We start from the raw sequence: 12,973 nt of genomic DNA, 5'->3' as shown, positions 1-12,973 counted from the left end.
AGCATATCCAGCACTTCTGCCTCTATTATCTCTGCAACAGCCCTGTGAGGAAGATTGGGTTTGAAAAATAGTGATTGGCCATACATCACCCTGCTTCTAAAGTGGAAGGTGGGCTTGAACCATCTTAGTCCAGCCCCTTAATCCTTGCATTGGATCTCAGTGGCTGTGTTCACACAACATGCATGACAGTTATTCTCCAGGTTTGCTTAATACACTGAATCATACAAGAATCACATGGGCTGGGTTCACTCAATGCACTAAACCACCAAAAAAAAAAAAATCTAACCAAGATTCCCCAAGTTTATTATAGTTTACAAAACAGCCACGGTTGAATTTACAGTCAAATTGGTTAAATGTATCACACAAACCCAACAGTGGAACCGTGAACTCACCAAACTAGCTGGGTTTCTCACCATGTTAAGCTACAAAAAGCTGTGTTTTTGTGAGTTAACATGTCAAGCAAAGCCAGGCCATTTGGTTAGCTAAATTTACCAATGTTGTTGATGGGGAGAGTTAATAATATCCCCAACTGAGAGCATATGTTCAGACCTAGAAATTGAGACAGTCACACATTGTCCGTCCTTCGCAGTAGTACAGAAAAGAAACCAAAACCATGAGTACTAACACTGCCTTTACTGGCAGGTTACAGGAACAGTTACAGGAACAGAATCTTGCAAGACTGAAAGTCTATCTCTCCCCCTGTAATGGTATGTGGGTAAGACCTTGGGAGACTGGGCGAAGAGATGCTGCCAAGGGAACGGTCAGATAAGAGGGAGCATAGCCCACAGATGGATAGTGGGTGGGGCAAGAGGCTCAGAAGGGACCCTCCCTAGTTTCTTGGGGTGTAAAGGAGACGGCAGGAGGATTGTACTTTCAGACTTGCAAAATTGATGTCACCCTTACCAGGTTGACCAGACAGGAAACATGACCAGATAAGCTAATTATACTTTATTGCAAAGCTACATTAACAGAATCTTGCAAGTCTGAAAATACAATTCTTCCACTGTCTTCTTTACATCCCAAGAAACTAGGAAGGGTCCCTTCTGAGCCTCTTGCCCCACCCGCTATCCAACTGTGAGCTATGCTGTCTCTTATCTGACCATTCCCTAGGCAGCATCTCTTTGCCCAGTCTCCCAAGGTCTTTCCCACATACCATTACACCCCCTCCCCACCTTGCCTTTATAGTCCAAGAAACTAAGGAGGGTCCCTTCTGAGACATTTGCCATGCTCCCATTCCTTCTGTGGGCTGAGACGTCTCTTATCTGACTGTTGCCCTGGCTTTGACTATTCCTCCTCCTATCTTTCAAGGATATTCCCACAGGCCATTACACACATGTATTCCTTAAATACCCTATCTATCACTCTTGCAAGACCAGGCAAATATCCCTTGTAATTATATATTATATGGAGAGGTCCCAACAGGCAACTGTGACCTTCCTATTAAATGTGAAGTCTCCAGAAAAGAGGCCAAATGTCGAGCCATCGGAATAGATCTCGGAAACTGTGGATTTTCTGTTTGAGCTATGCGTAGTTTCTGCTGCAAACAGGACTATTTATCCTGAATGTTTTGTATATAGTCATATAAAGTAATAAATAAGTTCTCAAGGCATGTGTGCTTATTTAGTCCTGAATAAGCCTTCAACCCAACACTGTCAACCCAACACTTCGAAAACTTACGTGAGTAGATAAATGGGGACTCTCACGCCGGTGGGAGGAAAAATGCTGGCAGCGGCTTGCAAAAAAGGAGTTGGAAGCAGTTGCCGGTAAGCGCGAAAAACCGCGCGCGCCCGAAAAGGGCGCGAAGCAACGGAAACCCCACCTCCTGCGCTTGCCAGCTGGGCTCTGCCCTAGGAAGGAGGCTCTGGCAAACCACTTCCGAAAACAGTTGCCTTGAAAACTGCAAGGACTCGTCCAAGCAGTCACTGCAGGGTCAGCAATGACTGAGCGCAGACAAAAAAAAAAAAAGCCTTCGACAATACAAAGTCCTGAATATTCTCCAAAGACCCCAAATAAAGTCCTTTTTTCTCCGTGGCTCTTCTTGCCACTGCAGATAATTATAGGATATGCCTGAAAAGACAAATGGTGCCTGTTAAATGGGTAATGTTGAAGGGAAAAGCTTTGACATGAGTTCTAGCACTTACTCTGGTTGTTATATCTCATATCTAGCAAACCATCAGCTTTGGGCGTGAAGACCTGTTTTGCAAGGGAAGAGTCTCCTTTCAAACCAACACAACAGGCACGAAAAACCTCTTTTGAGGCATTGTCTCATTGCCTCGATGTGGAAAATGTTTTCCCAGCCTGCTAATCCATATCAAGGCCCAATTTGGCTGCATTCGTTCAACAGGAGGCAGGAGCTGAAAAGGTTCATGAAAACAAGAAAGCAAGTCCATTATGGAGAAAAGATGAGGAGAACAGAACGGGGTCGATCGCACCATTTGGCCGGGCGGCTAGAGCTACACTCCACTGCTTGCCTAATATTACAGGATTTAATAAACCAGCAAATTATAGATTTTTGGCTCAACTCAGGATAAAGCAACCTGTTTCTAATGGCATCATTCACTGTTTTTGCTGTATATCACTTCCTTCATTTGGATGTGATAGGGATGAACAAAGGTGTAGGAGACAGAAGCCAGATAAAATCCTGCTCCAAGATTTGCAAGCTTATTTATCTCTTGCACAGAGATACAGCTTTTTCTGCTCTTTTTACAAGGGAATAATAATGATAGTAGTAGTAGCAGTAGTAATTGCCTGGATAGCGGACATTGCAATACCTGGAGACAGGAGAAGAGAAGAGAAAGAACTGGAGAAAATCATAGAATATAAAGACTGGCAAACAGAAGTAGAACGACTGTGGCAAAAGAAAGCAAGATAGTCCCAATAGTAATAGTCGCCTTGGGTGCAATCCCAAAACATCTGGAGCACCACTGGAAGACCATTGGCATTGACAAAATCACCATCAGTCCATTGCAAAAGGCAGCTTGACTTGGAACAGCTTCCATCCTGCGATGATACCTTTAACACCGTCAAACAACAACATCGGCCTATCCCAGGTCCTTGGGAAGGACTCAATAGGTGGATAAAAATGCCAAATCCAGTCTAAACATCTGGCTGACTGTCCGACCAACAATAATAGTAATACAGAAGGGATAAAGGAGGGAGGGCAGATGTCTTATTTGTTTGGAGGTAACCTTTCCTGATGATCAAAATATGTCAGCCTCACGAGTGAGTCTGGCCAAGAAGCACACCCAGAAGTAATAGCTCTAACTTTATCATAAGGTTGCATGAACAGAATCTTGCAAGTCTGAAAATACATCTCGGAAGAGCCAGACTAAATCTGTTCCAAAATTAAAAACTTTAATATGGTGAGAATGCACAATTCAAATTTCATACTGGATTGACCATCACCTGGATCAACAAGGATCTCATTGGATGCTGTGGCTCCTGGGCATTCATCAAAAAATGTGTTACAGGGCTCAGCTTCCTCTGCTAGGCAATGGGGGCAGGGAGCTGACAGGCTACTGGAAGGCAATTGAAAGCAATAAATTTGGTCAAAGAAAGAAAACTACTCAATCATGTAATGTTTCTATCAATTGGAGCCATCAAAACGTGGATTTCAGAAGCAAATGTACCAGCTTTGGAAAGAAAGACACCCAGACTTAGAGGTTAATGGACGCTTATGGACCAAAAGTGTATAATTTTGAAGTACAAGTTCTTCACCAATGCTGAATTGGAAGGAATTGAAAAACAAGCAACTCAGAATTCAGGTTTATCCAGAACTACCAATAATAATACAAATTTGCAGAGTGAGCAACAAACAGTAGAAAGTGAAGAGACTATTGATGTTAATGGACAACAATAGGGAGAAGAGAGCTTGCTAAAGAACTGCAAGCACCATTGGTTAATGAAGAATTAATTGGGAAAATCAAGGACTGAATGAAAGAAATTGAAAGAACACGTTTGCCAAAATTGAATCAAATTAACAAGAAGGCTTTGGCTAAAATAGTGAGGAATATTAACTAAGCTGTCAAAATGATTCTAACTGAAATATTGACCCAAACAAACCAGCTGATATATGCCACAGCCTATGTAACTACTGAAGAATTAGAACACAAAATACGAAGGAATGAAGTTATTAAGAAAGGAAAATCGAAATGGAAAATTTGCTTGGAACTGAAGGTAAAGAAAATTTGCATGGATCTGAGCAATTTGAAGAACTTGAGGCAAGGAAATTTGAAGGATCAGAAAATCAAACCTAGCCTGTGTGTGAAGTACAGCTTGGAAATTGCAGAGGTTGTAGGACAATTGAAACAAAGAATTGTGGCTGTTGCAGAGAAGATCAAGCAATATGACAATCGAATAATCCAGTCCCAGCAGGATTTGCAGTTCAGAGCAAATCAGCATCAGTTCTACAAAAACCTTGAAAAGAGGAAAGTATCAACCATAAATAATGAAAAGCCTGACAAAGAAAAGACCCTAAAATTTTGGAAAGGTTTGTGGGAAAACACCAAGACTCACCATAGGAATGCAAAATGGATCAAGCAAGTTGAAAACACAGTGGAAGTACTTAGCATGGAAGATATTAAGAACTAAGAGTGAGGAAATGGCACAAAAGCAATCAGACAAGGTCAAAAACTGGAGTGTTCCTGGACCAGATGTGCTCCATGGAGTCTGGCTGAAATCACTGATAAGTCTACACTTGGCAGACCAGATGAATAGAGTTTTGGAAGCACCAGAAAATAAAGAATGGTTAACTCGGAGGACGTTCCCAATTCAGAAGGACAAGGAGAAAGACAATGAACCTGGAAACCGCAGACCCATAACTTGTTTGCCAACAACATACAAGTTACTCATGAGCATAATTGCAAATCAAATCTATAGTTACTTGAAAAGGAATGATTTACTCTCTGTAGAACACAAAGGATGCTGCAAAAATTCAAGAGGAACAAAGGATCAGTTATTGATTGACAAGTTGGTTTTGAAGAATTAAAAGAAGAAGAACACATTTGTTTATGGCTTGGATAGACTATAAAAAGGCATTTGATTCTGTTCCACATAGTTGGATTGAGAAATGTCTCAAAAATTTGGAATCAGTAGAAACATTCAGGAATTTATGAATACTTCAATGAAGTTTTGACGAACAAAGCTGATGGCTAATGGGGAAGAGTTAGGAGAAGTTGAAATCAAATGTAGAATTTTCCAAGGTGATTCATTATCACCTTTACTCTTTATGCTATCAATGGCCCCACTGACAACATGTTTGAACAAGACAGACTATGGATATGAACTGGCCAAACAAGGAGTAAAAATTTTGCATTTATTCTACATGGATGATTTCAAATTCTTTGGAAAAACGAAGGCTGAACTAGATTTCTTACTAAAAAGCGTAAAAGAATTCAGCAAAGATATTGGAATGCAACTTGGCAATCATAGCCATACAGGTAGGCAGTCCAAACTTCATTATCAATCTATATTCCATCATCTTGCTGAAGATGATGGAATACAGATTGATAATGAAGATTGGATAAAGGCAGGAGCACCAGAAGAAGGCTACAAATATTTGAGAGTTTGGGAAGCTTCTGATTTACTATAGAACCAAGTCAAAGAAAGTACTTCTACCAAATATATCAAACAAGTTCAGAAAATTTTGAAAGCAAAGCTAAACGATGGGAACATCATCAAAGCAATTAATACCTGGGCAGTCCCCATTATTTGATATACAGCAGGAATAGTTGACTGGACCTAGATGGAACTTGATAATTTGGATTGGAAAACAAGAAAACTTAGGACCTTGCACCATGCTCTACACCCAAAAAGCGATATTGATCGACTGTATTTGTCAAGAGCCGAAGGAGGCAGAGGACTCCTACAGGTGAAACTGTGGAGGAAGAAAAGCATGGTTTAAATAACTACACCAAGAAAGGCCAAGAACCCGTGCTGAAGGAAGTCAATCAAGGAAAGCTTTTGAAAACAACAAAGGTGAAGGCTGAGTATAGAACAGAAACAAATGAAAACCAATTTGTAAATTGGAAGAACAAGTCAATGCATGGTCAATACCTGAAGGATATAGAGGGGAAAGGCTATAAAAACTCCACATGGAGCTGTTTAAGATCAGGAGAGTTATAGAAAGAAATGGAAGGTTTTATTTTAGTGGCTCAAGAACAAGCTTTGCCAACTAATTGCATGAAAGCAAAAATTCAGCACGTAGCAAGCAACCGCAAATGTCGCCTTTGTAGTGAAAAGGATGAAATGATTGACCATTTGATCAGCGGCTGCAGCAAAATTTCACAAACTGACTATAAGCAGCGTCATGACCGAATTGCCAAAATTATTCATTGGAAATTTTGCCAGAGGTTTGGATTTAAATGTAGCAAAAACTACTGAGACCATCAAGTTGAGAAGGCTTTGGAAAATGAGCAGGTTAAGTTTTTATGGGACTTTAAGATCCAAACAGACAGGTGCCTTGTTCATAATATGCCTGATATAACAGTCACTGAAAAGAAGAAAGTGTGGTTCACTGATGTTGCTCTACCAGGTGATGCTAGAATTAAGGAAAAGCAATCGGAAAAAATTGCAAAATACCGGGACTTGCAGATCGCAGCTGAATGCTTATCGCAAAAGAAATACCAATCCTGATTCGAGCCCTCAGAGCAATATCTAAAGGACTCCCTTGATATCTGGAAATTTTGAATTTATCAGACCTGAACATCCTAATTTTTTTAAAAAACCACCTTGCTTGGAACTGCCTATATTCCTAGACACTATCTTAATAATTCTTAGATCCTTGGTTAGGGCTTGAATTATTAAGTTTTTACCAGTCTTAGACTGTGAATCTAACTGTAGATTACTCATCATCAACATCATCATCCAGAAGGGATAAAGGAGCATAGGGTGGATGTCTTATTTGTTTGGAGATAACCTTTCCTGATGATCTAAATATGTAAGCCTTGAGAGGTAGTTCAGACAAGAAGCACACCCAGAAGTACTAGCTCTAACTTTATTGTAAGGTTACATTAACAGAATCTTGCAAGTCTGAAAGTGCATCTCTCCCCTTCACCTTTACAGTCCAAGAAACTAAGGAGGTCAATTCTGAGACATTTGCCATATCCCTATTGCTTCTGCAGACTCATCTGCCTCTTATCTGAACATTGCCTACTCTGCAGCTCTTCCTCCTGTCTCTCAAGGTCATTCCCATAGACCATTACAAAATGGATCATCAAACAAATCAACCCGGAGTTCTCATTCAAGGCACAAATGACCAGACTCAAGCTATCCTACTTTGGACACTTTATGCAAAGACTTAGCTCTCTGGAGAAGGCTTTAATGCTGGGAAAGGTGGAAGGAAAGAGAAGAAGAGGATGACAAACAACAAGGGGGATAGACTCAGTTACAGTGGTGATAAATGCACCTGTCAGTGTGCAGACTCTGACAGCACCACTGGGAGAGTTGAAGAACCAGGTTAGGGATAGATCATCTTGGAGAAAATCTGTCTATGGAGGTAGACCAGCATAAAACAAATAACATAATAATCATTCCAAAACAGAAGTAGAAGGAGTAAAATAAAAAATTATTAGCATAGAATTACAAAACATAAAACCAGGGAAAAACCTATAAAATTACAATCCATACTCTAAATGCTATAAGTAGTCAAGATGGATAACTATCGATAAATACATCAGTAATACTAGGATCTATAAGACACTAAATCTATCCTAACTTATGATGAGCCTAATGCTGTCAGTCCTTCATGGTAGACCAGACCAGGATACCAAAGTTATGAACTATTTTTATTATAAGATTATAGTAACAGAATCTTGTAAGTCTGAATACACTTCCCCCCTCCCTCCCTTTATCTTCATGAGAATTAGGGAGGGTCATGTCTGAGACACTTTCTCAGATTACAGTTCAGCCCTGGACTCAGATTTCTTTTATCTAACTGTTGCCTTGGTTGCAGCTCTTCCTCCTGTTCCTCAAGGTTATTCCTTTTTCCCATTACAAATACTTGCTGTAGCATACTAGATTTGATTCATTCAGTGCCCTACCCTTTTATTTGTCCTTTTTTTGCAGGGGCAGCAGTGGCTAAGGGTGGGAAACAGGAAGCTGTAAAGCCCTTGATTGCATTTTAAAGAGCTGCAAAGTAATAGCATCTCAACAAGGAGCAAAAGACCCTCAGAGAGGGAAAGACTTGGGAGCCAGGGAACACAAGAATTCTGGTCAATTAGAAACCAGCCAGCCCAAAACCTCCCTGAGGCTTCAGCATAGCAAAAGCAAAAGTCATTTTAAATGCAATTTTAAATACATTATAGCGCACAGCTAGAAGCAAATCAGGTGAGCTCTCGGCCATGGCCAATGTCATGGGAACTCAAATGCTGGCACCGTTTTTGTGTCGAGGTGGCCTTAGGAAAAGGAGATGGAATCAAGAAGAGGAAATAGATGACACAGAATTAGAAGGTCATTTAGGCAGTTGAATCCAATCTTCTGCTCAATGCAAGAATACAAATTAATGTGTTTCAACTGGTGGGCTGGCTAGCCTCTGCTTGAATAACCTAAGAAAAGGGGTCTTCCACCTCCTTCAGTTAAAGATTCAGCTGTCAAACTGCTCTTAAGGTTAGAAAGAATTTCCCCCCCTAACATACGATTGGATTCTGCCTTCTTGTAACTTAAATCATTTACTCCATGTCTTGCACTTGGTTCTGTTGTACTGTTCCTTTCCTGCAGTGGCACAGTTATATTTTACAGTCCCTTTCTTAGTAGATTTTCTAGGCTATTCTGATTTATTTTATGGGCCGCAGTTGCTGCCTGACCAATATGCTTCTGTTTCTTCGAAGGTGGCCAAATTCAGTTTTATTGAGGGTAACATTGGCTGCAGTTTGATCACGTTGATGGTATAGTCGGGCTTGTTTTTATTGTTGCTTTATTTTGTGGGTGCTTTGTGGAATTCTGGCCACTGACAATCATAAAGTTTAGTTGTTGAGGGGTTTTTTTTGGAGAAACGTTCATGGGCTTGGTGTTCCAAGGTCTAATTCAGTGTTTCTCAACCTTGTAGGGTGGGCTATCGTCATGGGCATCTCCTAAAACGTTCATATCTCTTTTTGTGGTTCAACTTTCTCACACTGACAGTTTGCTCACTATCTTGCGAATGTCAGTGGATCTTAATGAAGATATTGCGAACTTCTCACATCTTTCAAAGATATGGCTTGTTTAACCTTGGTTTATTCAATGAGCCACAATTTTCTGGGTTCGCCCAACATGGTAAGCCCCAAACTGTGGTTTAGAAATGGCAGTGGCTGGGTGTAATGGGCTGTAAGGATAACCTTGAGGAACAGGAGGAAGAGCCACAAGCAAGACCACAGTCCGATAAAAGAAATCTGAGTCCAAAGCAGAAATGTAATTTGAGAAAACATCTCAAGACTTGACTTTCCCTAGTTCTCATGAAGATAAAGGGAGGGAGGGGATAAACCCATTCAGACTTGCAAGATTTTGTTACTGCAAAATCTAATAAAAGTAGTATTAGCATTCATAACTTTGGTTTCCTAGTCTGGTCTACCTTAAAGAGCTGACATTAAGTTTGCACAACATGCAAAGCCAAAATCAAACCAACCACCAGATGTGAGGTATGGACATCCTACTGCACATTTTGGGAGTCCCAAATTTGGCTGGGAAAAGTAGCACCAACGCCCTTTTCACGTTGCAGCTTTTAGATTTTCTTAATGTCGTTTTTGCTTCTGGAGCTAATTCATACCTGGTCTTGGCACAATACAGCACTACAGCTCTGGAACCATCTGTGAATTCTTTCCCTTGCACTGGGAGCACTTTTAATGGAAATAAATTATCTCCAATCCACTGCAGGCTATCTTGATTTCAACTGAATATACGTTTTCATTGAACTCTAGAGTGCTTGTAATCCTTTGGGTTAGTCTTTTGATGTATGTTCTTTCCTTCCTTCCTTCCTTCCTTCCTTCCTTCCTTCCTTCCTTCCTTCCTTCCTTCCTTCCTTCCTTCCTTCCTTCCTCCCTCCCTCCCTCCCTCCCTCCCTCCCTCATCTCCTTCCTTCCTTCCTTCCTTCCTTCCTTCCTTCCTTCCTTCCTTCCTTCCTTCCTTCCTTCCTTCCTTCCCTCTGTCCCCTCCTTCCACCCTCCCCATCTCCTTCCTTCCTTCCTTCCTTCCTTCCTTCCTTCCTTCCTTCCTTCCTTCCTTCCCTCCCTCCCTCCCTCATCTCCTTCCTTCCTTCCTTCCTTCCTTCCTTCCTTCCTTCCCTCTGTCCCCTCCTTCCACCCTCCCCCATCTCCTTCCTTCCTTCCTTCCTTCCTTCCTTCCTTCCTTCCTTCCTTCCTTCCTTCCTTCCCTCCCTCCCTCCCTCCCTCCCTCTCTCCCTCCCTCATCTCCTTCCTTCCTTCCTTCCTTCCTTCCTTCCTTCCTTCCTTCCTTCCTTCCTTCCTTCCTTCCTTCCTTCCTTTCTCTTCCATGTCTGCAATGGAAATGCTTCTGCAGTATAACAGCCATCATTATTCTAATCTTAAAGGAAAGGATTATCACAAAGCTCCCTATAGGAAACTTAATCAAAGAGTAATGCCCATTTCTTCCATGGCAGTATATGAAGCAGACAAAAGCCTTATGAAGGAAACCTGGGGAATATGCTCAATTAATTTATTTTGTTCTCTCAATGACATTTTGTATTTTGAAAAAATGAGATGCATGTTCATTATCAAAATGGTCCAAGGGCTTCCCTCTACGAGCCATGAGCAGGTCCCTAAATTACAACCACAAAACATGGGTTGCCTGTGGATATCTAAGGAAGGTGGGCAGCTGAATTTTGGTACAGCAATAACCAAACTCTACTGTTGGTATTTGAATCACTATTTTGTGATATCCACAGTTCTCCAATGTAACATACTTCATTGGCTCTGTATGTGTGTCTGTGCATCTACATATCTCTGCCTGCGAATATATATGGGGGACTTGAGGAAGCCAGGATGATGTCAAAATGACATAGCACACATCCCTATGTCATTGAGCTATGATGTCATGATGCATAACAACATCCTTTGCCCCACATTCTCAACAGTCATGCGTACGTGAATAAGAGGTGCAGGAAATTTAATCTGTGGTTAAGGCAAGGAGTACAGAAGGAGGCAAAAGAAAAACATGTTGCTGTTTTGGGCAGTATCTGTGAGTTTCTCTCACTTGAAATTGCTGGAGATTTTGTGCATTTAATTAACTGCTTCCTGTTTTCAAATTCAGTTCATTTTATAGTTTCCTCCCAGAGTGCATGTAGAAGATCCATGATGAACGTTAAGCTATTAATGGCCATTAATCAGCTTCTGTTTTCCTCCCCTAACATTTTCCGTTCCTGCTGAAGGGGATAAATGCATACTGAGGGCTACATTCCAAAAAATGCTTGGGGCCAGGAAAGAAATTAAATTTGACTTGATTTGGTTTACATTTTAAATGCAATCAGAATTAGAATTAATTCCATACAGTAGAAAAGATGGCTCCCCAGGGGTCTAGTAATTTTACTTTAACAATTCAGAGGCAATAAGGTTCTGCAACCTGACCTATGGCTATGGGGAAGAATGCATTTTGCCCCACTGTTGCAAATTTTTACCCTCTGTTGGAGTCCAGGCCTACAGGTCACTATTCTTTAATTTATTGCAGTTCATTTATTCTTTAATTTATTATGATTGCATCATTATCGCCAAAGGTCAAGGAGCAGTGCTAGTGTGTGTGTGTGTGTGTGTGTGTGTGCGTGTGCATGTGCTACAGATGACAATACAACAGAGCAGAATCAGAAAGGAGAGGGCACTATTTACAATTTTCCTAGTCTGCAAAGGCTGAAAGAGAGAGACAGAGAACATTTTTTTTTTTAAAAGTTCTTGTCTATCTTCCCATTTTAGCACTGATGTCCCCAGCTGCCTGCCTCTTCCAACAGACATCACCCCTTCTGAAGAGCCACATCCAGCTCGAGAGACCCCCAACATCAATGGTTGTGGGAGGCGGAAGGACAGCCAGGAAGACATCACACACAAATCACGCAGGTGAGAGTTGATGCTCGGGCCTAACCAAAGTCTCTTCAGTTCTCTGCTTAGTCAATGTCATTTAGGCTGAGAACTGCAATGGATGGACCTTTCTAAGTCCAGCTTGTAACCCTGTTGCCATGCTAGACTAACCTATCCTGTTTCTACAGTTACTCTTCAGTTTCTACAGAACTCTTCAGCTCTTGGATTTTGGTAGCTGTCTGAGAAATGAAAGTGTTTTCCCCCAAGCCTGGCTCTCACAGAATTCTCTTTAACAAGATTTATTAATATGAAAGTACTGTAGTAGTGATACAAGAATTCCAGCAAGTGAACATTTAGAATCGACTTATCTATATATACAACTAGACAACCCGTGACCCACTGGGTCATCGTTTCAGAGATACGTCCTTACCTATACAGAGAAACAGAATGACCAAGGGCAAAAAAGCAATGGAGTATGAGCGACTTACGACTTGCTGCTGGCTTCCCAATTGACTTTGCTAGTAGGAAGCTGGCAGAAGTCCTTCCTTCCTTCCTTCCTTCCTTCCTTCCTTCCTTCCTTCCTTCCTTCCTTCCTTCCTTCCTTCCTTCCTTCCTTCCTTCCCAAGGTTTATTAATATGAAAGTGCTGTAGTAGCAATGCAAGAATTCCAGCAAGTGAACCACTTTCCATTTAGAATTGACATATCTATATATACAATAGGGCAGGGACTTTCTCTTTTTCATAGCCTTATAGTGCTCTAGAGAGAAGGTAGGAGTCTGCCACTTTGGGCTGTTTAAACAATAGTTACTGGAATCATTATCAGTCTGAGAAGCATCTCTCCCATTAGCATAGAAATCCCCTTGAAATGCTGATTTCCCTTCACACCCTGCTCCTGAAAAAACAAAGTCTTCAAACAAATGGAATCCTAAATGTTCCTTTCTCAGTTTTCATTTTCTTTTTTAAACAGCTACTGACAAGGG

At 41.1% G+C, this 12,973-nt stretch overlaps 1 protein-coding gene across 1 annotated transcript in view; it reads left to right on the top strand.

The window, feature by feature from the left end:
- SRRM4 (serine/arginine repetitive matrix 4) overlaps nt 1-12,973 on the top strand; it is a 109,646-nt gene that overhangs the window by 60,992 nt on the left and 35,681 nt on the right. Inside the window, exon 2 of the mRNA XM_088143160.1 lies at nt 11,892-12,032. Within this exon, the coding sequence (XP_087999286.1) occupies nt 11,892-12,032 (141 nt within the window). The remainder of the gene's footprint in view (nt 1-11,891; nt 12,033-12,973) is intronic.

This window comes from Python bivittatus, unplaced genomic scaffold, assembly GCF_059951505.1.
Source record: "Python bivittatus isolate LINGU-HERP-01145 unplaced genomic scaffold, Pbiv_v1 ctg000280_np1212, whole genome shotgun sequence".
Lineage (NCBI taxonomy): Eukaryota > Metazoa > Chordata > Lepidosauria > Squamata > Pythonidae > Python > Python bivittatus.
The sequence above is the reverse complement of the archived record's forward strand: the minus strand, read 5'-3'. Positions and strand labels throughout refer to the sequence as shown.